This window comes from Lynx canadensis, chromosome C1, assembly GCF_007474595.2.
Source record: "Lynx canadensis isolate LIC74 chromosome C1, mLynCan4.pri.v2, whole genome shotgun sequence".
In the NCBI taxonomy this organism is placed as follows: Eukaryota; Metazoa; Chordata; class Mammalia; order Carnivora; family Felidae; genus Lynx; species Lynx canadensis.
In genome coordinates, this window is record NC_044310.1 from 116,525,072 (window position 1) to 116,549,353 (window position 24,282).

The window sequence follows — 24,282 nt, forward strand, 5'->3', positions numbered from 1 at the left end:
TTTTTTTCGGTGGTATTTGCCCATGCTGTGTGCTCCGTTGGAGACACTCCTCCAACCCCCACTTCACGGATTGGCCTAACTTCCATTTACCCATCCTCAGAGACATCACTTTCCCCGGGGACCTCAAAGCCCTCCCTCATATTCCCAGGCGCAGTGGCTGTACTGACCTTGATCACCACTGCCCTGGAATTGTTGCTTCTCCCAAAGGCTCTCCAGGTTAGAATGCAAACTTGCATCCCGCGCCATGCCTGGCACATGGCAGGTGCTCTGGGCATATTTGGTCCAGTGAAAGTATCCAGTAAAGGGTGTGCTTTTTGCACAGTACCCCAGAGAGCCTCCCATTTAGATGCTGCACTTGTCACGGACCCCTGAGACAGAGCTTAGTGTTCAGGATGTTTATTAGGAAGTTTCCTTGAGATTAATACCGTGTAAGGGTATGGGAAGGAAGCAGGAGTGGACTGAGGGAGATCCCTTGGGAGGAACCCAGGACAGGTTTGCCTGCCCTAGGCGTGTCCTGGGGCTAAATTAGCCCATCAGCAGAAGATGGCCAGACTTTCATTCTCCTGTCTCAGTAGTCATTGGGATGTAGACCACCCCTACCTGGGTGTGACCTTGGGGAGGAGGCTGTCTGCAGTGGAGGCTATCCCAGAAGGGGCTGATGGTTGGGGGGCTATCGGCTACGGCCCTCTCTGTGGCTCACACAGTAAGTCCTTCTTTGGAGGGGGATTGGAATGACACGCTTTTGTTTTCCTCTTGGGATAGAAGAACATCTTGGTGGGGGGGGGGGCAGGTAGTAGTCCCTGAGAGCTAAGAGGAAATGCCTTGCCAGCTGTGACCTGTGCTGGGAAGAGTTGCTGTGAGAGCAGAGTACTGACATCCATGCCTGGGGGAGCTGGAGTTTCACTTCTCAGGTCTTCATGGGGCTTCATTCCATCACACTCAGAACGTCCACCTCTTCTGTGCCAGGCACTGTGACTTGTAGTGGGGGGGGGTCTGGGTATCACTTGGGTGTGAATCTGTCTCTATGACCTCCACTCCCTCCTTTCTGACCACGTCCCCGTCCCCCATTACCCACTGTCTACACTTCTTCCAGACTGATCTTCCAAAAAGCAAATCACGTATTCAACTCTCCTCCTTAACCGTACTTAGAAATCCCAGCTCCGGCGCGGCCAGGGCATGCCAGGCCCTCTGTCATCTGCTCCGTCCAACTCTCTCACCTTATTTCCTTATCCCCTTGGTCACCCGGACCCAGACATGCTAAAGTGGATCTGCCTTGGCAATTACTGCTGCCCTTGCCTTCGGCCACTTTCCCTCCAGATATTCAGAGGCTTCTTCCAAGTCTGTAATCCAGGTTCAATGTCACCCCTCCGGAAGCCTTCTCTGATTACACACTCGATGCATTTTTTTTTTTTCATATTTATTCAACAAATATTTATTGAGCACTCACTATGTCCCAAGCACTTTCCAGGCAGAGGGGATATTCGAGGAGTTGGACTCCGGGCCTTGCCCTCTTGCAGCTTATATGCTAGTGGAAAGACAATCATCAATCACGAAGATAAAGGTGCCACGATTTCAGAGTGTAAAGTGCTATTGAAACACACACACCACACCACACACACACAACAAGACAAGGTAAGGGGGGCGAAGAGTGTCCGGTCGGGTCCGTCACATACAAGTCCTCCCCACCAACCAGGTGGAGCAGGTGCGGACCCGCCTGGGGAGACGGAGGTCAGGAGAGGAGAGAGGAGGAAGAAAGGGAGGTAGGAGGGGAGGCGGAGAGGGTCAATGGGACCCAAAAAGGATAAAGGCACGCCGACGCAGCCGCGCGCGCTCCCGGGAAGGGCGAGCCGGAGCGGGTCACCCAGGTGCGCGGCCTCCGGGAGCCACCGCCCGCCGCGCGGCCTGGGGGGGCGGGTCCGACCGTGGCCCCGCCCCGGGCCGTCCATAAATGGCCGGGCCGGCCGGCACCCCGGGTTCCGAGCGCGGTTTCCAGCGGGCGGCCGGACGTCGGCGCGGCCGCGGCTGGTTTGCTGCCACGCCTGGGTCGCGGCGGGTGCGGAGCCGCAGCCATGCTGTTCTGGCACACGCAGCCCGAGCACTACAACCAGCACAGCTCCGGCAGCTACCTGCGGTAAGGGCCGCGCCGCCCCGGCTTTACGGGCGCAGCCCGCGGGCGCGGGGGGTCGGCGGGCGACGCGCCGTCGGACGTCCCGGGGCGGGGCGGGAGCCGCAGGGCCCCGGGTCCCGAGGGCCCTCGCCGCGCCCCGGCCTTCCCGCTGTCCGCCCTTTGGGGACTGGGAGGAACGTCGCCAAGGTCCCGCCTAGGGACGGACGGACCCCGGCGGGGCCCGTCCTCCCTCGACGACCCTGGCGGGCGCGGAGCGCACACCTGCTGGCCGCAGCCGCCCAGTCCGGCCGCCTCCCCCGTCTCTCCTCTCCACGCTCGCGCGGGAAGAGAGAGGAAACTTCCTGCCGTCAGTCCGGTGCCCGTCGCGGGGAAGTCTGGTCCCCTGCTCTTTGCCCCTCTCTGCCCGGGTCCTTCTCTGAGCCTCGCGCCCTCTCCAGTCACCTTGGGCCGCGGGGCGAGTGAGCGGCGAGGGCGCGCTTCTGCCTCGCGCGCCGGCGGGCGGGGGCTCCGAGGAACAGGTGGCCCCCTCCTTCCAGGTGGTCTTGCGTTATCGGCCTGGGGCCCGCACGTTTATTACCCTTGATGGAAATCTTTCTTCTTCTGCAGGGACTTGACTAGTGCTCTTCAAAGGGAAAAGTAAGTCGTGCTTGTTTTTTTCAAAGTTCTCTCCCATCCCCTTTGAGGAAGTACGAGCCCCGTTAGCTTCGGTTCCTGGAGGATTGTTTTTCCCTGTTCTGCAGCTGGCTGGGCACTAATGGGCAGTCATTTCATTTTCTGAACTCGCCTGAACCAGCTTTAGCCTGTCTTTATTTCCATCCTAGTCACGGTTTATGAAATGTGCCTAATTTAACCCAAAGGGCATTTGGTATGGGCTCAGAGAAAGTGAGTCGTGAGACCCAGGGAGAGGGAGTCGCTGGCACTGGTAGCCCTGAAGTGAGAGCCATTCTGAGTGCCCCCCTACCCCCCCCTCCCCCACTTTTTTGCCCCAAGAAGTTCTCACTCAGATGTAGCAGTCCACGTTATTTGGAAATCCTGGCTTCTGATAAGTATGCGTCCAGTAGTCCTCTCTGAAGCCATCACCCTTCGGGAAGCAAGGAAATGATTGGGTTTAACTGATGTGTCTTCTGTTCCTTATTCCTGGGTCTGAGTAGTAGAAGGTGGCAGAGTGTAGCCTCTTAATTGAGGGATGGCTTCCTTGCAGACCCCGGTGATGTCATCCGAGGGAAGCTGCTGGGGAGGGTGGGGGGATGTCGGGAGTCCGCTGGGGGTTGTTAGACCCTGCAAAATTGTATCCGTTCACCTGTATGAACTGCCACAGTGGAGTCCCTTTTTATGGTACTGTGCCATGTGGTTACGGTTGTGGTGTTTTGGCCAAATTTTAGTTTGTGGCCATTAAATATGTTGCCGTATCTTAAAAACAAGTTTGAAGGTGACCTTGAGTGGAATATGAGTGTATTTAAAACTTCCTGGATACTTAAAATGTCATCCCATTAGGGAATAACGCCCCACTGTGTAGGAGGCTCTTCTACTGAGATGGAAATTTGTCTGTGGAGTTCCTTAGATACCTTTTTAGGATTTTGGTGTTGTATTGGAGGTCAGGCGGTGGGGTGGGAGTTGGGGTGCAAGGTGCCCCAAAGCCATATTGGTTTCTGGGGTCATTTTGGGGGCACGGATAAAGAAACATTTGGTGCATGGTATTTATTTTATTTTCTGTATTTTTACTTCACTCTTTGGAAGCTAGGGTTTTCACCCTTATAGAGGCTGACCTCGGTGAAGGCCAAGGTGAGGGTTAGTGACTATTGCCACTGGTTCCCGCAACTCCAGAGTGAGCGTCTTGTCCTTTTCCTTGGTTTTTATATTTTATTTTTGGTCTCTTCACGCTGCACCACTTGTGCAAATCGTCTGACCTTACCAGTAGTGGCCTTTACTCTTTTCTTCCTTTTTCTGTTTGATGTTCTCGTGACTTTTATTCCTTGGCAAATAAGGATGCCAGGCTTGAAACAAGTTACTGTTGAGTGATGGTTCTTACCACCCCTGCCTTTTCTTCTTCCTTTTTTTTTAATTTAAAGGCAGCAGGCGCATGGATTATTAACTTAACATGGTCTGGGCAAACATGACCTTATGCAATCCCCAGGTGAGCAGGCCTGCCTACTTCTCCCATGTTCCTAGATAACCACTTGGGCTGGGAGTGAGCGCCAGTCTGGCAGAAGGAAAGTGTGGTGTTCGGAGGGCCAGGACAGCACTCGCTCCTGTCTTTGGGCTGCACATGGTGGCCCGGGAGGCCCCCCCCCTGCTCAGGAGAGTTTCCAGGTGTGCTCTGAGCCAGACTTTAATTCCCGCGAATGGTTTGGCATTGCTCGGGTGTGTGCCGGGTTTGTGTTTTAGAGACTACTGGTTTATTGTGTCAAATGAGGAACAGATTGTACCAGTGACTCTGTGGTTTATATAGTGAAGCGGGGTCAGTGGATGTGATTCATAACCCGGGACACTCAGAGGGAGGAGGGTGATCAAGATAAGGGCCCCAGCGCTTTTTTGGCACTGGTTTCCTAGCTGCTTGTAATTTAGAGGTCTTAAAGCCACTCCTGCTCACAGGTCATTCGCGTTCTCAAGAATTTCTTTTTCCCTTGTGAGGACACTTCAACAGTACATCTAGATACAAGTCCTAGGCTGATGTGAGACTGATTTTTTTTTTTTTTTGGATAATGTCAGGGGGATTTGTTCAGAGGTGGAGGAAAAGAATCTCTGAGCATCTTGATGTTTTCTGGTTGGATAAAGAAAACTGAATTAAAGCCAAGGTCTTTCCTGCTTGTTTTGCATTTAGGAGATACTGTATGACCCTTAAAATTATGAGTCGACTGTCCTTTTTTTTTTTTTTTTTTTTTTTGAAGAGTGGTGGTGGTAGGGTGTCACCTGAGTGAGTGAAATGCAATTCCTACGTGTTTGCATAGTTTACGGAACCCTAAGGACAGGGGTGAATTGGCCCGAGAAGCCACCAGTGAATAGAATGGCTGACTTAAAAAGTTACAGGTTTTGTTCAGATTCTTATGCTAACTAAAAGCCAGCCTTCCTAAGGAGCAGTCTCCTGTGGATGGAAACCATGTGGCATTTACAGTTTACCCCACTGCCGCTGGTCCCTGTGACACAGAGAAGACTTCTGTAATTTGTAGATAGTAGATAAGTTTGCATTTTTGCCTCCTTGATTCGATTCTGTAAATCCCTGCAGGGCCACTGGGGACAGGTGTATTCTGTTGGAAACCTGCCTCTCTGAGCGTTGGTGATCGGGGTTCAGAAAGCTGAGCCAGCACGCTGCCCTGCATTTCGCTGCGCTGCCCTGGGTGCCCCTGGTCAGGATCCGCTTGTCCATCGAGGCTGTGTCTTCGCCCTGGGGCTCCCGGGGGGGCCCCATGCCTGACTGCCCGCTCCGTGTGTTGCAGCGATGTGCTCGCCCTGCCCATCTTCAAGCAAGAGGAGCCGCAGCTGTCCCCCGAGAGTGAGGCCCGCCTGCCGCCCCTGCAGTACGTGCTGTGCGCTGCCACGTCCCCGGCCGTGAAGCTGCACGAAGAGACCCTGACCTATCTCAACCAAGGTAGTGGCTGGAACGCGGGGGGGCCGGGGCAGAGCCTGGGGGCCGGCGCGACCTCCCGGGAGGGATGGGGAGTCGGCCTGAATGACCCCCTTCCGGCTTCCTTACCTTGTCACAGTGGGGTTAGTCGGGAGGGAGGCTGTCGCGTCAGACACATGCATTTCCCAGCCGTGGGACCTCCCTGAGCCTCTGTGTCTTCATCTGCAGAGTGGACGCCGCAGCTGTGTTGTTATTCAGGCCAGCCGCGGGGTACGCGCGGTTTCTTGTGCACGCCCTCCGTGGGGCAGGTGCTCAGCGATCCGTGGCCACTGGTGTGATTACTGTTGACTGTGACCACGACCGATGTCCTTGCCTGGACGTAGATGGAGCACGTGAGGTATAGCGGACCTGCTGTCCTTTCTGGAGCCGCAGCAGGCCGTGGCGGGAAGACTGGCCCCGTCCTAATGCGCCACGGGGGCTGGACCCCGCACATGCCAGACGGAAGCCCTGTGTGGTGCTGGTGGTAGGGCCGTGCACGTGTCCTGGGAGAAGTGGCGTGGGCTTTGCAGTCTGAATCTCAGGTCCGTGACTTTGAGCTGCCTTCTCTGTGCCTCTGCGTTTTCACATGGAAACCGAGAAGTGCAATTTTGGGACGTTCGAGAGGAATGAAGTTGTTCTAAGTGTCTGCGATGATAACGGCTGTTGGGCTGCTGATTGCCTTTATCAGGACACGTGGATCAGTGTCCCAACAGATGGCGTTTTTGTGGTTTCTGTGTGAGCCTGTGTGTGTGTTCATTGAACTTCCTTCCTGGGTCACCTCCTAGACACCCCGGCATCAGGTGGGTTCGCTGACCCCGTGTTTCTCCGTGGGGAGAGCAGAGGGGCAGGGAGCACAGCCGTTCCGGTGGGCCTGCACTGTCCTGCAGGGTGCCACGGCACTTTTGTCTTACGTGGGCTGCCTCCTTTCTGGAAAACTTGGGAGTCCTGAATTTGGAGGGCCAGCCAGGGCTGGAAATGCAGCCGGATCGTCGGCTGTCCTCTGCTGGCTGGCCAGCTTCTGGCCGGGGGGACCAGCTGAGTGCTAGCAGGTGGCTCTGCGTCTTCTCCGGGAGGAAGCAAGCCCCCTCCCATGGTTGACATGACCCAGTGGAAGGGCATGCCTGTCCCCCTGGGTGACTCCCTGGCCTCAGCTGGTTGCCAGGCCCAAACTCAGTTAGCAGTAGGGGGCCTGACTCAGGCTCTGACAGTATGAGGTGTCCATGGGGAAGAATGCCTCTGGGCTGGTCTGTGGAGGGGCTTTTGCCATTTTCCTTTCTCTTTCAGAGAAGGTCAAACACTACAAACTTGTGTACCTTTGCTTTCTTGTCTGGGCCTCTGCTCTTTTGTCTCAAGGTAGCCTGGAGAAATTGGCTCCTGTTTGCTGAGTTTGAGGCCCGAGGCTGGTCTTGTTCTGGTCTTGTCCTGCGGTGCTGAGGAGTAAGTGGTTGGGGGCCACGAGTCTGGCCCTGGACACTGAGTGTGCACCCGCCTCCCTGCCCCGTCTGCAAGGCCTTTGCCTGCCTTGCCTGCCTTCCCTGCACCCCTCCCCCTTTAATCAGCCGACTTTGGACCATGTTTGGCAGTCTGCATACCGGGCCTTTTTTAAGAGTTTCTCCTTTGTTCAGTGCAGAAAGTTAAGAGGGGAAAAGAGTTGCCTCATGGTCTTACTATCCTGTGTCAGTTTGGTGTATTTACTTTAGATACTTTTTAAGTTGCATTTTCCTGATTATTAAATAACACGTGCTCATGATAAACAGTTTGGATGATTTAGACAAGTATATGAAGAAACGGGAAGAGAAAAAATGTGAAATCTCCTAATTACACCTGAGAACCCCTGCTAACCTGATTTCCATGTGTATTTGTGAATGCATCTTTTAGAACTGTGACCCTACTCCAGAAGTATGTCTGCCTTTCATTTTTTTTTTTAATGTTTGTTTATTTTTGAGAGAGAGAGAGAGACAGAGAGAAAGCCTGCGTGCACGTGAGCAGGGAAGGGGCAGAGGGAGGTGGGGGGCGGTGGAGACAGAATCCGAAGCAGGCTCCAGGCTCTGAACTGTCAGCACAGAGCCCGACGGACGTGGGGCTCGAACCCACAGACTGTGAGATCATGACCTGAGCCAAAGTCGGACGCTTAACCGACCAAGCCACCCAGGTGCCCCTGAACTTCTCTCATTTCATTCGAAATGCTTTGAGAACCTAAATTTTTGTAATGGTTGCAAGATATCACATGTTCTAGGTCTGTTGCTTCGAGCAGTGTCATGGATGGACACTCAGCTTTCAGTTGCTATCTTTGTGTGAAATGTTGATCAAAAAAAAATTAATAAATTACCTTCGAAGTAGGATTACTGGATCGAAGCCTTCTCAGCAGAATGTCCCAGCAGGGCACAGTTTACTGTCTTTTTCCCAATATTGGATGTTTGGCTTTCATCTGAATAGTGAAACATGGAACTTAAAGCAGAATTTCTGTCATTGTTGTTATCGTAAGCTAGTATCAGTCAGTCGGTGTGGTCAAATATTTATTGTAAAATAGGTTTCTTGATCTTTTACATTTCTCCATCAATAATGTTCATGTTCTTTGTCCATTTTTCTATTGGGAGGTTTATGTCTCACTGATTGTAAGAGCACATCATATTAGAAAAGTATCAACTTTTAGTTGCTATATGTTGCAAACATTTTCCCTTGTTGGCTGCCAGCCGTTTCTATTTATTGGGTGACAATTATATTTATGCTGAGGGATCTGTGTCATAATTTTTTTTTCTGTGTAAAAATTTATTTGGAATGTCTATTGTAAAATCTTTCAGTCTCTTAAAACAGTTTTTCTTCTATGCTAAGAATGCCCACCCACCCCAAAATCACTTAGTAGTTTCCTAAATTTCATTTCATGGTTTCCAAGCTGTAACACTGAAATGCATTTGCAATATTTTTTGAAACTTAGTAATTAGGCATTAATGATATTTTGATTATTATTACTTAACATATATATATTTTTTCAGCCTTACCAGTGAGATTTATACTGTCACATTACATTTGGAATTTATGATGTGATATAAAGGTCTAACTTTGTTTATTTTTCTAGATAGTTAACCTACTAGTTATTGCCTAGTTTATCCTTTTCTCACTGGCTTAAAATGCCGCTTTGGAAACATTTAAAAAAGCTGTATTCTAGGGTATTGGTCCAGAAACAATGCCTCGCCCCTTGTATAGGTATTTGTCCTGTAGCCCAGATATTCATTGATTCTTGCCCCATTTCACACTGACCTGTTTATCGTGGCTTGGAAATTGTTTCCCTATTTGAGTGTAGAAGTCCCTTTAATCATTTTCCTTAGTTGCTCTTGATCATATTCTTACAGATGGATTTTACAACCACTGAATCTGCTTGGTATACCTTTTTTCTTTTTTTTCACAGCGATGAGATGATACACTTTATGAAATTGTTTCTTGATTTTATTAAATACTCTTCTTGTAATAACATTTTTTTGTCATTAAAGCCTCTTTAACCTCATTTAAAATGTTTGCATATTATTTCGCTATTTTTTTCTTGTTATTTAGGATAGCATAGTGGCATCACTGCTTGAAGAAAATATACAATGTAGTGTGTTTTTTTTTTTTTTTTTTTTTTGTTTTTTTTTGTTTTTTTTTTTTTTTACCATGTTTCCCATAATAGAGTGGAAAGTCTGAGGACAGAGCCATGTTTTATCTTTTTAAGTGCTGTATCCCTGCCATTAAGCTTGGTGCCTGGATACTGAAGTAGGTTTCTAATTGATATTTAGAAAATTAAACAGTAGGCATGATTTACTTTCCATTCTATTTTTCTCTCCTCTCTTTAAAAAAAAAATTTAAATGTGTATTTATTTTTGAGAGAGAGACAGTGAGAGCCAGGGAGAAGCAGAGAGAGAGAGGGAGACACAATCCGAAACAGGCTCCAGGCTCCGAGTTGTCAGCGCACAGCCCAATGTGGGTCTCGACCTCACGAACTGAGAGGTCGTGACCAGAGCCGACATCGGACGCTTAACCAACTGAGCCACCCAGGCGCCCCTCTTCTCTCTTTGTTGCTGTTACTAATAATGCTGAACTGAATATCTTTTTCAGTGTCTTTTATTTAAAGTAGTCTATACTTCTATGTCATAGGACACATTGTCACTGATTCAGTTAAAAACAATGGTTTTGATACGTCATTTAAAACCTTTTTGGTTAATTGAAAAGTTAGATATTAATGGTATTTTTTTTTAATTTTAAAAAAATTTTTTATTTTTTTCAGTAATCTCTACACCCAACATGGGGCTCAAACTCACAGTCCTGAGATCAAGAGTCACCTGCTCTTCTGACTGAGCCAGCCAGGTGCCCTGCTATTAACAGGATTTGTTTATTGCGTTGGCTCTGTGATGTCTGTTGTACTATTTCTGAGGCCACGCCATATCCTCTTCCTTAAAATGGTATTTTTAAAGCTCTGAAAACATGAAGGGATGCTCTGTCTGGAAGACATTTAAACCATCAGATGCTCATTTCTCGCTGTAGTGTCAGGACAGTGTGTTCCATATGGGTGTCTTCTCACCAAGCCTAATGGCTGATTTTATATATGGTAGAAATGATTTGTAAACAATGTATGTCTTCTTCCTCTGACATGGAGTCCTAAGAAGTGGGTGGACAGCTGTTGCATGGAGGTCTGCAAAGTCCCAGATCAACCTTTTTGTCAGTGGCCAGATCTTTCCTGAAGGCTGGAGCCAGAAGGCTGGGGTAGGGGGAGGAGTCAGGGAGAACCGAGGAAAGAGAGCCCCGGGCAATTTGTGTAGGGATTTCTGGCTTGGAGATAAGGAACAGCTTTGCAAGACTGGCTTGTTTTGGAGAAGGCTTTTGGTGTTTCCTTATAAAGAACTCTTGAATCTTAAATATAGTAATAGATTCTTACGGGAGTCATGAATGAACTTCCTGTCCTTCAGAATGAGAGGTGGTTTAGTGCAAAGAAAGAAAAAGCCACAAGCAAAGGCAGAACGAAGTGTGTGTGTGCTTGCAGGGGTGGGGTGGGGGTGCAGTTAAGTACACTGTCTTGAAGAACCCTAAGTGGTTTAGGTTAACTAAGGTTGGGGGAACACTAAGAGTTTGAATGATACGGCTGGAGGGGTAGACCAGATGGCCAAGTTCTCCAGCTGCCTTGTGAAGGCTGAGCCATTGGGCAGCCACCTGGGCAAGTTACTTAACCTCTCAGTGCCTTCAATTCCCCATTTATAAAATGAAGGAAATAAAGTCCCTACAAAGAAAATGCTACTATGTGGACAAAATGGGTTAATACCTGTAGAGCCTTGAAAGGGGTGTCTGGCACATAGTTAGCACTCAAAATTGGCCATTATTAATAAATAGAAACCTCTTTACCCTAATTCTCTTTTTGAGAGAGAGAAGGTGCAACTGAGTGAGGGACAGAGAGAGAGAGAAAGAGAGACTCCTACAAAGGTAGATAGAGAAGTGGGGCTCACCTGAAGCAGGGCTTGAGCTCCCCCGATGTGGGACTCAAACTCACAAACCATGAGATCATGACCTGAGTGGAGGTCAGAAGCTTAATGACTGAGCCACCCCAGCGCCCTTTATCCTTTTTGTAATTCAAAGATGAACACAGGTTGGTTCTAGAGCTAAGAATTGCAAGGTGGGAGCTTTGGGACAGATTAAAGGCAGGAAGGCCTGCTGAACTTTTCTTTTCTACATTCACTGTACAACCAGATGATAGACATAACCTGGAGCAGACATTTCCTACACAGGCTGTTAAAATACCGTCTTTAATTTTGTGATTCCAGAAGGTATTGGACCCCTCCCTAGGTGATGTCAGCTGTTGTGTCGACGATTGCTTTGCTTGGATCCTCAACCACGTGAAGCTTTGTGGAGGACCTCTGCCTTTAGTGTGATACTTTGTTCAGCCCTGTAGAATTTACAAACTCTGATGTTCTCTTTTGAATAATTCCCCCAAAATGTATGATCCCCATATTACAGGTAGGCTGAGAGAGGCTAAATCTGCTTCCCTCTCCTGTGTTAGGCAGTTAGGCAAGTCTGGGGAGTGGTTGAGCAGGGGTGTGATAATGAATGGAGTTCTGGAAGGAGAGAGGTGTTTTTTTTGTTTTTTTTTTTCCTGGCCTGGAACTTCCTACAAGGCAGGATTCTTTGCTGGGCACTTCCGGGAGCGATACCTGCCACCTGGTACTCCTTATGCAGTTCTCAGGATGAGTGTGTGAAACTTGGAGGGGAGACAACTTGTGGAGGAATGGAAGGGGGTAGAAAATGCCTCCTTGAGCAGAAAGCATAATCAGTTGCTCTTCCCGGCCCCCCCCCCCCCTTTCATGCTCTCCACCCACCCACAGTGACCTGAGGGAATGGCCAGGGAGATAAGAACTCAGGGCGGGGAAGTCTTGTCTTCCAGCTCCAAGACCAAGATGATGGCCGCAGTCTTTTGACCAGCTTCTGCTCTAGGGGAAGTCACTTAATCTCTAGAAGCCTCAGTTTCCTCACCTGTGGGATGGAGACGTTTCATTTTGGGTTGCTCTTGAGAATTAATGAGCAACAAGAATCTGGCAAGTGGTAAGCAGAGTTATGTGTCCCCTGTCCCCAGTTTTTTTATTAAAAACATTTTTTTTATTAATGTTTATTTTTGAGAGAGAGAGAGGGAGACCCAGAACCTGAAGCAGGCTCCAGGCTCTGAACTGTCAGCAAGGAGCCTGATGCGGGGCTTGAACTCACAAACCGTGAGATCATGATCTGAGCTGAAAACAAGAGTTGGACGCTTCACCGACTGAGCCGCCCAGGCGCCCCTACTTCCGTTTTTTAAAATAATTCTACCCAACACGTCAGTGAGCCTTCATGTTCACATATCTTTGTGCTTAAGCAGGGGTGAGACTATCTGCAGGATAAATATCCAGAGATGGAATTGCCAGCACAAAATTTCAACAGGTATTGCCATACTGCCCTGCAGTGAAGGTGCACTTATTTGTACTTGTATGAACAATAAGTACTGAATAATTTAGTTCTCCCTGCCGTATCATCTGTCCCTTGATTCTACCACACCTGGAATATAAAGTCCTCGAAGGCAGAGCCCTGGTTCACTGCTGCTCCTAGTTCAGTGCCTGGAATACATGACTTCTTTGAGTGAATGAGGAACCTCCATTCTTCTATACCTTTGCCAAAACGTTTTCACCTCAAAAACCTTAAAGTAGGGGCACCTGGGTGGCTCAGTCAGTTGAGCGTCCAGCTCTTAATTTTGCCTCAGGTCACGATCCCCGGGTCGTGGGATCGAGCCCTGCTTTGGGTTCCATGCTTAGCATGGAGCCTGCTAAGATTCTCTGTCTCTCTCCCTCTATCCATCTCCCCTGCTTGTGAGTGCATGTACACACACACACTCTCTCTCCCCCACCCCCCCCAAACGCACCGAAAAACCCACTTAAAGTAATGGGGAAAGCATAAGGTATTTGTGCTGTAATATTTGTGTCCTTAATGATACTGAATATGTATTTTATTTTGAATGTTGTTTTAAGTAATCTCTATACCCAATGTGGGCTCGAACTCGCAATCTCGAGATCAGAAGTCATATGCTCCACTGGCCGAGCCAGTCACGTGCCCCTGAATCTGTATATATGTTTTTTGTTATTTGGTTTTTACTATTCTGTTTGCTTTTCATGTGCTATATACCTATTTGTCAAGTGGGCTTTTTATCCTTATTTATTTGTATAGGCTCTTTGCATATTTGGGATAACGCGTTAGAAATATTTTCCACGTTTTGTTGATTCATTCTTCATTTATTTGTTTGCTTGTTCTTTCTTCTACGCAATATAGGTTTTTACAAGTTTTCATGGGATCAGGGGGTGCCTGGGTGGCTCATTTGGTTTAGCATCTGGGCTCAGGTCATGATCTCGCAGTTCTGGGGTTCAAGCCCTGCATCACATTGGGCTCCACACTAACACGGAGCCTGTCTGTCTCCCTCTCCCTCTGCCCCTCCCCAGCTCATGTGCTCTCTCTCAAAAACAAATCAACATTAAAATTTTTTTTTTTTGTGGGACCAGGTTGTTGGATTTTGCCTTGATTCGTTTTGTCCCATTCTTCATATCCCATTTAGGAGATATCTTCTCTACCTCAAGATTTTGATTTATTCACCTGTTTTTAAAAAATGTTTTTCCCAAGTCTTTGGCACTGTGGCATTTGTGCAGGTGTGTAAGGAATGAAGTAGGAATCCACCTCCATTACTTCCCAGGTAGACATCACGTTGTCCCTCCGTAACTTATAAATATGGAGCCTTCACATAGTAGAGCTCTGTGCAACCCTAAAAAGCATTAGGCAGATCCGTGTATTCATCCATGAAAGATAGCCAGCATGTGGTGTCAAGGTTAATAAAGTCTTTCCCCTTCTTGGTAACATCAGTTTGGATGACTCTATTCGTTATCCTTTCTTAGTACCTGGGTGGCAGATGAAAAGCTGGGATGTGCCCAGGTTCTGGTTCTGGCTCTCTATTCTTTCCCAGCTTACTGAACCTATTTTCAGCCTGTGCTTTCTACAAAAAACAGAACACCCCCTTCGGGTGTTGTTTGGAGAATTAAATGAGATATTTGTTGCTGTTTTTTGTTCTTGCCATGCATGGGTACTTTACTTTGGGTACATAAAATTTAGAAACGGCGAAGAATGTTATAAACCGCGTAACATAGGTTAAAAAGAAAAAAAAAACTTACGGAACAAATGCTTTCCCAATAGTCAGTTCTCCATGATTAATCAATGAATGGGTATGGTTGTTGTCGATTGGTTCTTTGTTTCTTCATTGTTTTTAAAATCATCGGCGTTTATTGACATGAATACAAGGTTAGTTGGACAGATTGTTCATCTCAGCTCAAAGCATATAGAAATGATTTTTAATGTTTCAGAGGTCTCCTGGTCATGTCAAACTTTAGTGGACCAATTAAGTTAAAATATAACACTGTACAGTCTACTTCCAGAGCGTCCCATGAACTAGGAATGATATAGTCATAAGAATTCTCTTAATACCGTCTATATTCTGGAAACACTATATTAGAAATGAGAACAGTTCTACACGAGTTCAGTAACCTGGTAAATGAAACAGGCCTCCATCAGAGTTAATTAATTAATTTTTAAAGTTTATGTATTTTGAGAGAGAGAAAATGAGTGAGGGGCAAAGAGAGGGGGAGAGAAAATCCCAACCCATCTGCACTGCCCGCTTGCCGCCTGATGTAGGGCTCACAAACCCAACTGTGGGATCATGGCTTGAGCAGAAACCAAGAGTCAGCTGCTTAACTGAGCCATCCAGGGCCTCTAGAGCTAATTTAAAGAGAGAAGACACCTCAGGTGACCTGCTGTGCTTGTAGATGTTTAGTGATTGGCTTCTGTGAATCTGAATCCAATCTGCCCATCCCCCGTGTCCCTCCCTCACAGCTAACCCCTCCTGCTCCGATGGGGGCCTGATGACTAAGGGGATGTCCTGATCTATTTAAAATGTAGGTGTTCTTGTTTTTCAAGCATTGGGAGGCCAACAGATAAGGAGACAATTGCCATTGAAAGATAGCTCCTACTCCTCAAGAGAAGGGGGCACACCCCACCATGCAGGGGGGTACCAGAATCCCTCAGGAGGCAGAGAGATTAAGGGGAAAAATCTGGATGGGAGCCTTTACAGTGGTTTCTAGGAGAAGGAATGGGCGAGGCAGAATAAATATGTGTAGGAGTAGCTCTGGGGCGTAGGGGCTCTCCCAACTCTGGTACCCAGCCCTGGAGTGGCCTAGGCAGGAGAATAGTGGCCTGGAGGGAAAGCTCTGGGAGGAGGTGGTTGGGGTGTGGTCTGTGGCTTGCTCGGTTTGCATATGAAAGCCACACACAAAGACTAGTTATTTATAATCTGAGAACTGTCTAGCCCTAGGAGGGTTTGCGTCAGCAAGGCCCCAGATACCAAAGCAGCCGGAAGCATGGTTAACTAATTAATTGAGTTTTAAAATGTTTATTTATGTTTTGGGGGGGAGGGGCAGAGAGAGAGAGAGAGAGACAGAGAGAGAGAGAGAGAGAGAGAGAGAGAGAGAGAGAGAGAGAGAGAGAGGGAGAGGGAGGGAGAATCCCAGGCAGGCTCTGCGCCCTGGGCAGACCCAGGGCTTAGTCTCCCTACCCTTGAGATTAGGACCTGAGCTGAAATCAAGAGTCTGCCGCTTAAATGATTGAGCCACTCAGGGGCCCCAGAAACATGGTAAATTTAATACGTGACCTTGGGCACTGCCCTGGGCTGCAAGTGGAATAGTGGGCACAAAGGAGCTATGTGAGAAAAGCTACATTTCAGACTTAGAGTCAGACAGTTTTTTCTTAGTTGTCTGAGCTTCCTCTCAGTCTGCACAACCACCGCAAACTTTCTTGAGCCGTAATCTGACGGGAGCTGGTCTCCCTTTGCTCTCTCCGGGCCTTTGACCATCTGTTTAGGAGCCACAGTCTGGATGTGCAAGCCTGATGTTTCCATGCACCTGGGGAAGCCTCCCTGTTTCTCAGCAGTAAGTTTCCTCCCCCATGGTTTTCTACAGGGTTGTATGTCCTGCTCTACATGCACTCGGGCAGTGTAGACTTTGAGCAGCGGCTCTTTGAATCTCCTTTGCTACCTGTGCATTTCCGCACTGGAGAGCTGCCCGCTCTGGTCGCAGACCTTTGATTTGAACCTCAGGTGCTTTGTGCGCTTAATTTTTGTTACGTCACTTATGAAATCCTCTGTTTCTCTCTCTAGGCTTTTTAGGGAAACGCGAAGAGCGTCGCTGCGTTTCTTCAAAATGACCTCTCATCGTCTTGGTATCTGTCCTGTGACTCTTTGTCTGATGTCAAGGTGCTGTCATTCGGGTAATCTCTAGGCAGAGCCGGGAGTGTGTCATCTCAGAGATTTTGGCTGGTTTCCTTTGTCATCACTGTCCTGTTCCCTTTGTGTGTTGTTCTGCAGTCACTTTATTCTTTTTTTTTAAATTTATATCCAAGTTAGTTGGCATCTAGTGCAACCATGGTTTCAGGAGTAGATTCCTTAGTGCCCCTTCCCCATTTAGCCCATGCCCCCTCCACATGCCCTCCAGGAACCCTCTGTTCTCCATATTTAAGAGTCTCATGTTTTGTCCCCTCCCTGTTTTTATATTATTTTTGCTTCCCTCCCCTTATATTCATCTGTTTTATATCTTAAAGTCCTCATGTGAGCGAAGTCATATGATATCTTTCTTTAATTTTGCTTAGCATAATACCCTCTAGTTCCATCCACGTCGTTGTAAATGGCAAGATTTCATTCTTTTTGATTGCCAAGTAATACTCCGTTGTATATATATACCACATCTTCTTTATCCATTGATCCATCGATGGACATTTGGGCTTTTTCCATACTTTGGCTATTGTTGAAAGTGCTGCTAGAAACATTGGGGTGCATGTGCCCCTGCGAAACAGCATACCTGTATCCCTTGGATAAATTACCAAGTAGTGCAATTGCTGGGTCGTTGGGTAGTTCTATTTTAATTTTTTGAGGAACCTCCATACCGTTTTCCAGAGTGGCTGCACCAGTTTGCATTCCCACCAGCAATGCAAAAGAGGTCCTCTTTCTCCGCGTCCTCGCCAACATCTGTTATTGCCTGAGTTGTTACTCTTAGCCATTCTGACAGGTGTGAGGTGGTATCTCATTGTGGTTTTGATGTGTATTTCCCTGATGATGAGTGATGTTGAGCATTTTTTCACGTGTCGGTTGGCCATCTGGATGTCTTCTTTGGAGAAGCATCTATTTATGTCTTTTGCCCATTTCTTCACTGCATTATTTGTTTTTTGGGCGTTGAGTTTGATAAGCTCTTTGTAGATTTTGGATACTAACCCTTTACCTGATATGTCGTTTGCAGATATCTTCTCCCATCCTGTCGGTTGCCTTTTAGTTTTGCTGATTGTTTCCTTCTCTGTGCAGAAGCTTTTTATTTTTGATAAGGTCCCAATAGTTCATTTTTGCTTTTGTTTCTCTTGCCTCCAGAGATGTGTTGAGTAAGAAGTTGCTGCGGCCAACATCAAAGAAGTTTTGCCTGCTTTCTCCTAGGGATTTTGATGGCTTCCTGTCTTACATTTAGGTCTTTCATCCCCCCCCCCTTTTTTTTTTTTAATGTTTATTTTTTGAGAGAGCGAGATAGAGCACAAGCAGGGGAGGGGCAGAGAGAGAGGGAGACACAGAATCTGAAGCAGGCTCCAGGCTCTGAGCTGTCAGCACAGAGCCTGACGTGGGGCTCGAACCCACAAACTGTGAGATCATGACCTGAGCCGAAGTCTGGCACTTAACCACTGAGCCTCCCAGGCGCCCCGGTCTTTCATCCATTTTGAGTTCATTTTTGTGAATGGTGTAAGAAAGTGGTCCGGGTTCATTCTTCTGCATGTCTCTGTCCAGTTTTCCCAGCACCACTTGCTGAAGAGACTGTCTTTATTCCATTGGATATCCTTTCCTGCTTTGTCAAAGATTAGTTGGCCATACGTTTGTGGGTGCAGTCAGTCACTTTATTCTTTTACCTGCCCTCTTGAGCATCTTTGTGGGCAAGAAGCTTTTTAGGCTCTCCTGAAGCTGACCATTTTCTTCAAAACCAATTACTATTTCTGTCAGTATTCAGCATTCTTCTGGGATATTTTTGAGGTGTCTTTGGCCTCAGTCACTTGAGACCAGAAGGGTTTTGATGCCTCTTCCAGCGACCATGTCTGTCCTCGCAGACGAGCCATCGTTACTCCATAGAATGAAATTTTAGGGGACTCGCTTTTCTGTTCTCTCTCGAGGAGGTCTCCCGTACCCCCGGTGAAAAGGTGGACTCGTTCGTATCTTTGTTGTGTGCTGCCGAGCACAGAGTTTGCAATGCCAGAGGACTGGCACCCCGTTGCAGGGAGGCTCTGGGGGCTTCTGTAATGCATCTAGTCCGCTCACTGCCTTGACGTATTCTTTAACTTGGGCAGAAAGTCTTTTGTTTTCCTGCAAAATATCTTGGCTTTTTACTGTAAAAGCAGTCAAACCAGCATATACCCAAATTCCCGGGGGAAACCTCAAACAGACTTGATCCTAGTGCCCATAATTCAGACAGCCTCATCAGAGCACTGTGCAGCTGTCACATGGTCAGCAGCAGTGACATTTATGTGGTCATCAGCAGGCTCTCCCTGGCACCAAAGGGCACTGCTGCCGGCCAGGGCCCTGAGTGTCTTACCCCTAAACCAAACAAGCAGTAGGCAACCGGGACAGACCATCAGGCTGAGGGGACAGGGTACCCAGAATGAATAAACTCTGGTCACTGCACAGGTGGACAAAAGTTTATAATTTGTATGGTACGTCATACTTAAATGCTAGGTGTATTGCCGGGTCTCGATAAACGTTAATTCCCTTCTGTTAAGTTTGGCTGTTTTCCACAGCTGTTTGGAAGGGAGGAGAGCAGGAAGGGAGGTCAGGGTAGGACCAGCTTAATCTGGTCTCTGTATTGATTGATTGATTGATTGATTTATATTTGTATTTTGTTTTTTTAGATGTTTATTTTTGAGAGAGTGTGCGTGTGGGTCTGTGTGTGTGTGTGTGTGCGCGCGGGAGGGGCACAGAGAGAGAGAGAGAAAGAGAGAGAGAGAGAGAAGGAGACAGGGACAGAGGATCCGAAGTGGGTTCTGAGCTGTCAGCACAGAGCCTGACGCAGGGGTCAAAATCACGAGCCTCGAGGTTATGACCTGAGCCAAAGTCAAGACGCTCAACCAGCTAAGCCACCCAGGTGCCCCTGGCCTCTCTGTTTTTAAACGGTTTTATTGGGATGCAGTTCACATACCATATAATCCACCTACTTAAAGTACACAATCCATGTTTTTTAATATATTCAACTAAATGGATCATACCACCACCACTATTAATCTTAGAATGCTTTTGTCCCTCTTAAACTCTGCACCTGTTAGCAAGCAGACCGTCTCCATTTTCTCCTTCCTCCCCCCCCTCCAGCCATAGGCAGCCACTATCTACTTTCTATCTAAAAATTTGCCTGTTCTGGATACTTTCTGTATAAAGCATTATACAAATGGTGGTCTTCTGTGACTGACTTCCTTCTCTTAGCATAATGTTTTGTTTTGTTTTGTTTTGTTTTGTAAAGATTTTATTTTTGAGTCCTCTCTCCACCCAATGTGGGGCTTCAATTCACAACCCCAAAATCAGGGCTCGCATGTTCATACCAGGCGCCCCCGGTATGTTTTCACGGGCCATCTGTGTTGTAGCATAGATCGGAACTTCATTCTTTTTCATTGCCATGTAACACTGGTGTGTGGGTGGGCCTTATTTTATTTGTCCATTCTTTCGTTAATAGACGTTTGGGTTGTTTCCACTTCTTGGCATATTATGAATATGCTGCTATGAATATTCATGTACAAGTGTTTGCGTGGACCTGTATTTTCATTTCTCTTATGAATGTATCTAGGGGCAGAATATCTGGGTCATATGGGGACTCCATTTAAATATTTGAGGAACTGCTAGACTGTTTTCCAAAGCAGCTGCCCCATGTGCTAGCAGCATACAGGAGGATTCTAGTTTCTTCACCTCCAGCACTGGTTATTATCCATCTCTGTGATGGTGTAAGGATGGGATGGTGGAGGCCTCTTCTGGTGGCCACGGTGGCTGTCTGCTGGCATCACATGGAGCAGGGGACCTCAAGGCATGGCCACAGCCTGGCCGCAGAAGCAAACTGAAGCCAGAGGCTCGAACGCAATGAGAATTCTCCGCCTTTCTTGCCTGTTCCTCTCTGGGGATCTGCTTTATACTCTTTCTTTTTTTTTTTTTTTTTTTTTTTTTTTAATTTTTTTTTCAACGTTTTTTATTTTTATTTTTGGGACAGAGAGAGACAGAGCATGAACGGGGGAGGGGCAGAGAGAGAGGGAGACACAGAATCGGAAACGGGCTCCAGGCTCCGAGCCATCAGCCCAGAGCCTGACGCGGGGCTCGAACTCACGGACCGCGAGATCGTGACCTGGCTGAAGTCGGACGCTTAACCGACTGCGCCACCCAGGCGCCCCTGCTTTATACTCTTTCTGCCTACCAGCTTCCCGGCTTCTGTGGCCAGAGGGCAGACAGTAAGGCCACCAAAAGCTCCTGAGAACATAGGCCCTCAGCCCAGCCACCCAGAGGCGCTGGTGTTCTCATTCCCTGCCTGTGGTTTGGCATTCCCAGGGTGGGAACCATTGGCCAGGCCAGGTCGCATGCTCACCTGCCGGGATGTGGCCAAGAGCCGGGCCCTCTGTAAGCATGGCTGCTCCCACCCTCTCCCTTTCTCCACCCTCAAGCAGTTCCTCGACATGGTCCCTAGGTGCTTGCTCTTCTGGAAGGCCTGATGGTGAGGGGAAAGCACAGATGGGGACTACAAAGTCCTTCAGCTTGCCAGAGGCTGAGAGAGAAAGTGGGGCTGCCCCAGGGCCAGAATGTTGGGGGTTGGGATAGGAGTGACCAGGAACTCTGGCTCCTACCTCCAAAATCTTGGCCAGTAAAGGGCAAGTGGACACGTCAGCCCAGGATATGGTGCAGGGCAGGTCTCGGAGGGGAGGGGACCGAGTGAGTCACAGCTCTGACCTGATCTTTGAGATTTGGTTTTCTACTCTTTACTGTTCTTTGTCCTAGTAGTTTACCATTCGTACCCCTGCCTGAGCAGGAGGGGACCTATCTCTCCACACCCATATCTGGACTCTATGTTGTTAGCCTTTTAAACCTTTCTAAAATGCATATAGAAAGTAAGCTCCTTATTTTAATTGGCATCCACCTAATTTCTCATAACTGTTATGAGTGTAATCGAACATCTTTTTATATGCTTACGTTTCTTTTACAAAAGACTGGCAGTTTGTATCCCTTGCTCATTTTTCTGTTGCCATTTTGCTTGTTGCTCTGCAAGAACCATCGTGTTAAGTTGAACCGTAAGCAGTTACCACTTACTTTAGCTTACCATTAAATTCACCAGTTAAATTGAAATGGGTTGACAATCTGTAGTTACTTATTGTTCATTTTAATAGAGTAAAGATTCAGTTTAGCACTGTGGCTGGATGCCAGTTCAACATACAAAAATCAGTGAATTTCCTATGAACCAGCAATAAACACACAGGAGACAAAATAGGAAGAAGATAAGCTAATTCCTAGCTTATGAGCATGACCATTCCTGGGTCCCCTCGAGGTCTGCTGTCCACAGTTGTAGGTGGAACTCGGGAATCCAGAGCATTTTGGGAGGGAGAAGAGAATTTTAGACTTAAGGAAAAGTGTCCGAGGGGATTAAGAGATACAAAGTGTCAAAAATAGTACCGATATTCTATACAGCTTCCCATAATGTTAACATCACATATAAACATGGTACAGTGGGGCACCTGGCTGGCTCAGTCAGTGAAGCATGCGACTTTTGCTCTCGGGGTCGTGAGTTTGAGCCCCACAGTGGGTGTATAAATTATAAATAAATTTTAAAAAATAAAGAACCTCATAAGCTTTCTATAGTTTTCAGTGAAAAAAAAAAAAAAAGAACCATGGTACAGTGATTGAAACCAGGTACTTCCATTGCTGTGATGCTCTCTACACCTCTACTCGTCTTGCATTTTACCACTGCCTCTGTTGCTGACCTTTTCTGCTCCAGGATCCAATCCAGGATCCCACGTGGCATTTTTTTGTCTGGTTTTCTTAGTCCCCTGCAACTGGTGATAGTCCCTCAGTCTTCTCTTGTCTTCTATGACCTTCAGACTTAAAGAGTGCTTACTGGTTAGTTATTTGGTAGAATGCGCTCAGTTTTGGTTTGTTTGATGTTTTTATTTTTTAATTTTTTTTTAATGTTTATTTTTGAGAGAGAGACAGAGTGTGAGTGGGGGAGAGTGAAGGCAGAGAGGTGGGGGGGGAGGTAGGGGGGGGCACAGAATCTGAAGCAGGTTCCAGGCTGTGAGCTGTCAGCACAGAGCCCGATGTGGGCCTGGAACCCACGAACTGCGAGATCATGACCTGAGCCGAAGTCAGATGCTTAACTGACTGAGCCCCCCAGGCGCCCCTTGTTTGATGTTTTTAAATAATGAGATTGAGGTTTTGTTTTTTTGGCAAGAATGCCACAGAAGTGACATTGTGCCCAGGCTAGTGTATTCTATTAGGGGTTCATGATGCTGATTTGTCTCATTGCTGGTAGTGCTGGCCTTGATAAGTTAGTACGTTGGCCAGCTTCCTCGGCTGTGAAGTTGGTATTTTCCCCTTTGTAATTAATAGATATCTTGGGGTGGAGGAGATGGTTGGAGACTATGCTGATACCTTGATTGTCCTCAAAATTACGCCCACTCTTAGTTGATCCTTTGGTTGATCGTTTTTGCACCAATTTCTACTGCAGCATTTGCTTAGTGGTGATTTTCTATTTATTTCTCTTTCTACACTTAGTAATTGGAATGCTACTGTCAGAAGGAGCTTTTTCTTCTCGACCGTTAATTTATGCACTCACTGATCTATTGCATGAGTTCGGACCTGTGGATGTTTATTTTACTCTCTGGGTTAAAATTCAGCATTATTGGGGCGCCTGGGTGGCGCAGTCGGTTAAGCGTCCGACTTCAGCCAGGTCACGATCTCGCGGTCCGTGAGTTCGAGCCCCGCGTCAGGCCCTGGGCTGATGGCTCAGAGCCTGGAGCCTGTTTCTGATTCTGTGTCTCCCTCTGTCTCTGCCCCTCCCCCGTTCATGCTGTCTCTCTCTGTCCCAAAAATAAATAAACGTTGAAAAAAAAAATTTAAAAATTCAGCATTATTGTTTCTGAGTTCTTGTCCAATTTGTGCCAGTTGTGGCTAGTGGGGGCTCCTTCCGATGGGCCTCCGTGACACTTTGACACACCTCTCTCCTTTTTCTGAGCCTGCTCTCACTTTTGGTGCTGCAAGATGAGCCTCCTGCATTTTGCCTGCTCTGGCCCTGGAAACAGCCCCTTCTCTAAAGAGTTTCTAGGACACGGACACCTTTACTTTGTACATACGCACACATACTTCCTGTGTGTGTGTTCGGGATCCATTGTGTGCCGGGCATGATGCCTAGTCCCTGACACGAGTGGCTGTGAGGCAGTTAAGTGCCCTGTCCAAGGTCACACAGGTGACAGGCCATCATCAGGACCTGGGTGTGTTGATGGCAAAGCCTTTTCGCAGAAGCCTGCCTTGTGTCGACACATTGGCATGGTAGTGCCCACATGCCGGTGACAAGACAAAGTCCTGTGCGGGACACGGTGTGTGCGGTGTTAATGCTTCCTCCACCTGCTCGTGCTACCCGACGGCTGGCGGTCAGCCCTCCCTTCTTGGAGGTAATGACGGCCTCCATTATGTTTTATATGGTATTAATTACCCAAAGCAGTAACTGTTGGAAAGTAAACAACCTTTAAATCTTGGCCGGCCCGGGCAATTGCCTCCTGTTCTTGGGAACACTGTGATCTGGGCAGGAGGCCCTGCACCGGGTTCCGCTCACTGGGCACAGCCGCTCCTGAGGGAGCGCCTGGTGGGCACGGCCTGGGGGAGGCCAGCAGGGCTGGGCCTGCTCTGGGCAGCAGAGGTGTCCTCCACCTGCCACCCCCCCACCCCCAGACG

At 47.8% G+C, this 24,282-nt stretch overlaps 1 protein-coding gene across 2 annotated transcripts in view; it reads left to right on the forward strand.

The window, feature by feature from the left end:
* Positions 1–2,023: 2,023 nt before the first annotated feature.
* Positions 2,024–24,282, forward strand: part of TFCP2L1 (transcription factor CP2 like 1) — a 58,221-nt gene continuing 35,962 nt past the window's right edge. The window contains exons 1-3 of one of the 2 annotated variants that reach the window (XM_030327062.1): positions 2,024–2,131; positions 2,735–2,764; positions 5,563–5,714. In XM_030327062.1, coding sequence (XP_030182922.1) covers positions 2,070–2,131; positions 2,735–2,764; positions 5,563–5,714 — 244 coding nt within the window. In that variant the 5' untranslated portion in view covers positions 2,024–2,069. The remainder of the gene's footprint in view (positions 2,132–2,734; positions 2,765–5,562; positions 5,715–24,282) is intronic. The other variant, XM_030327063.1, reaches the window with a different exon arrangement.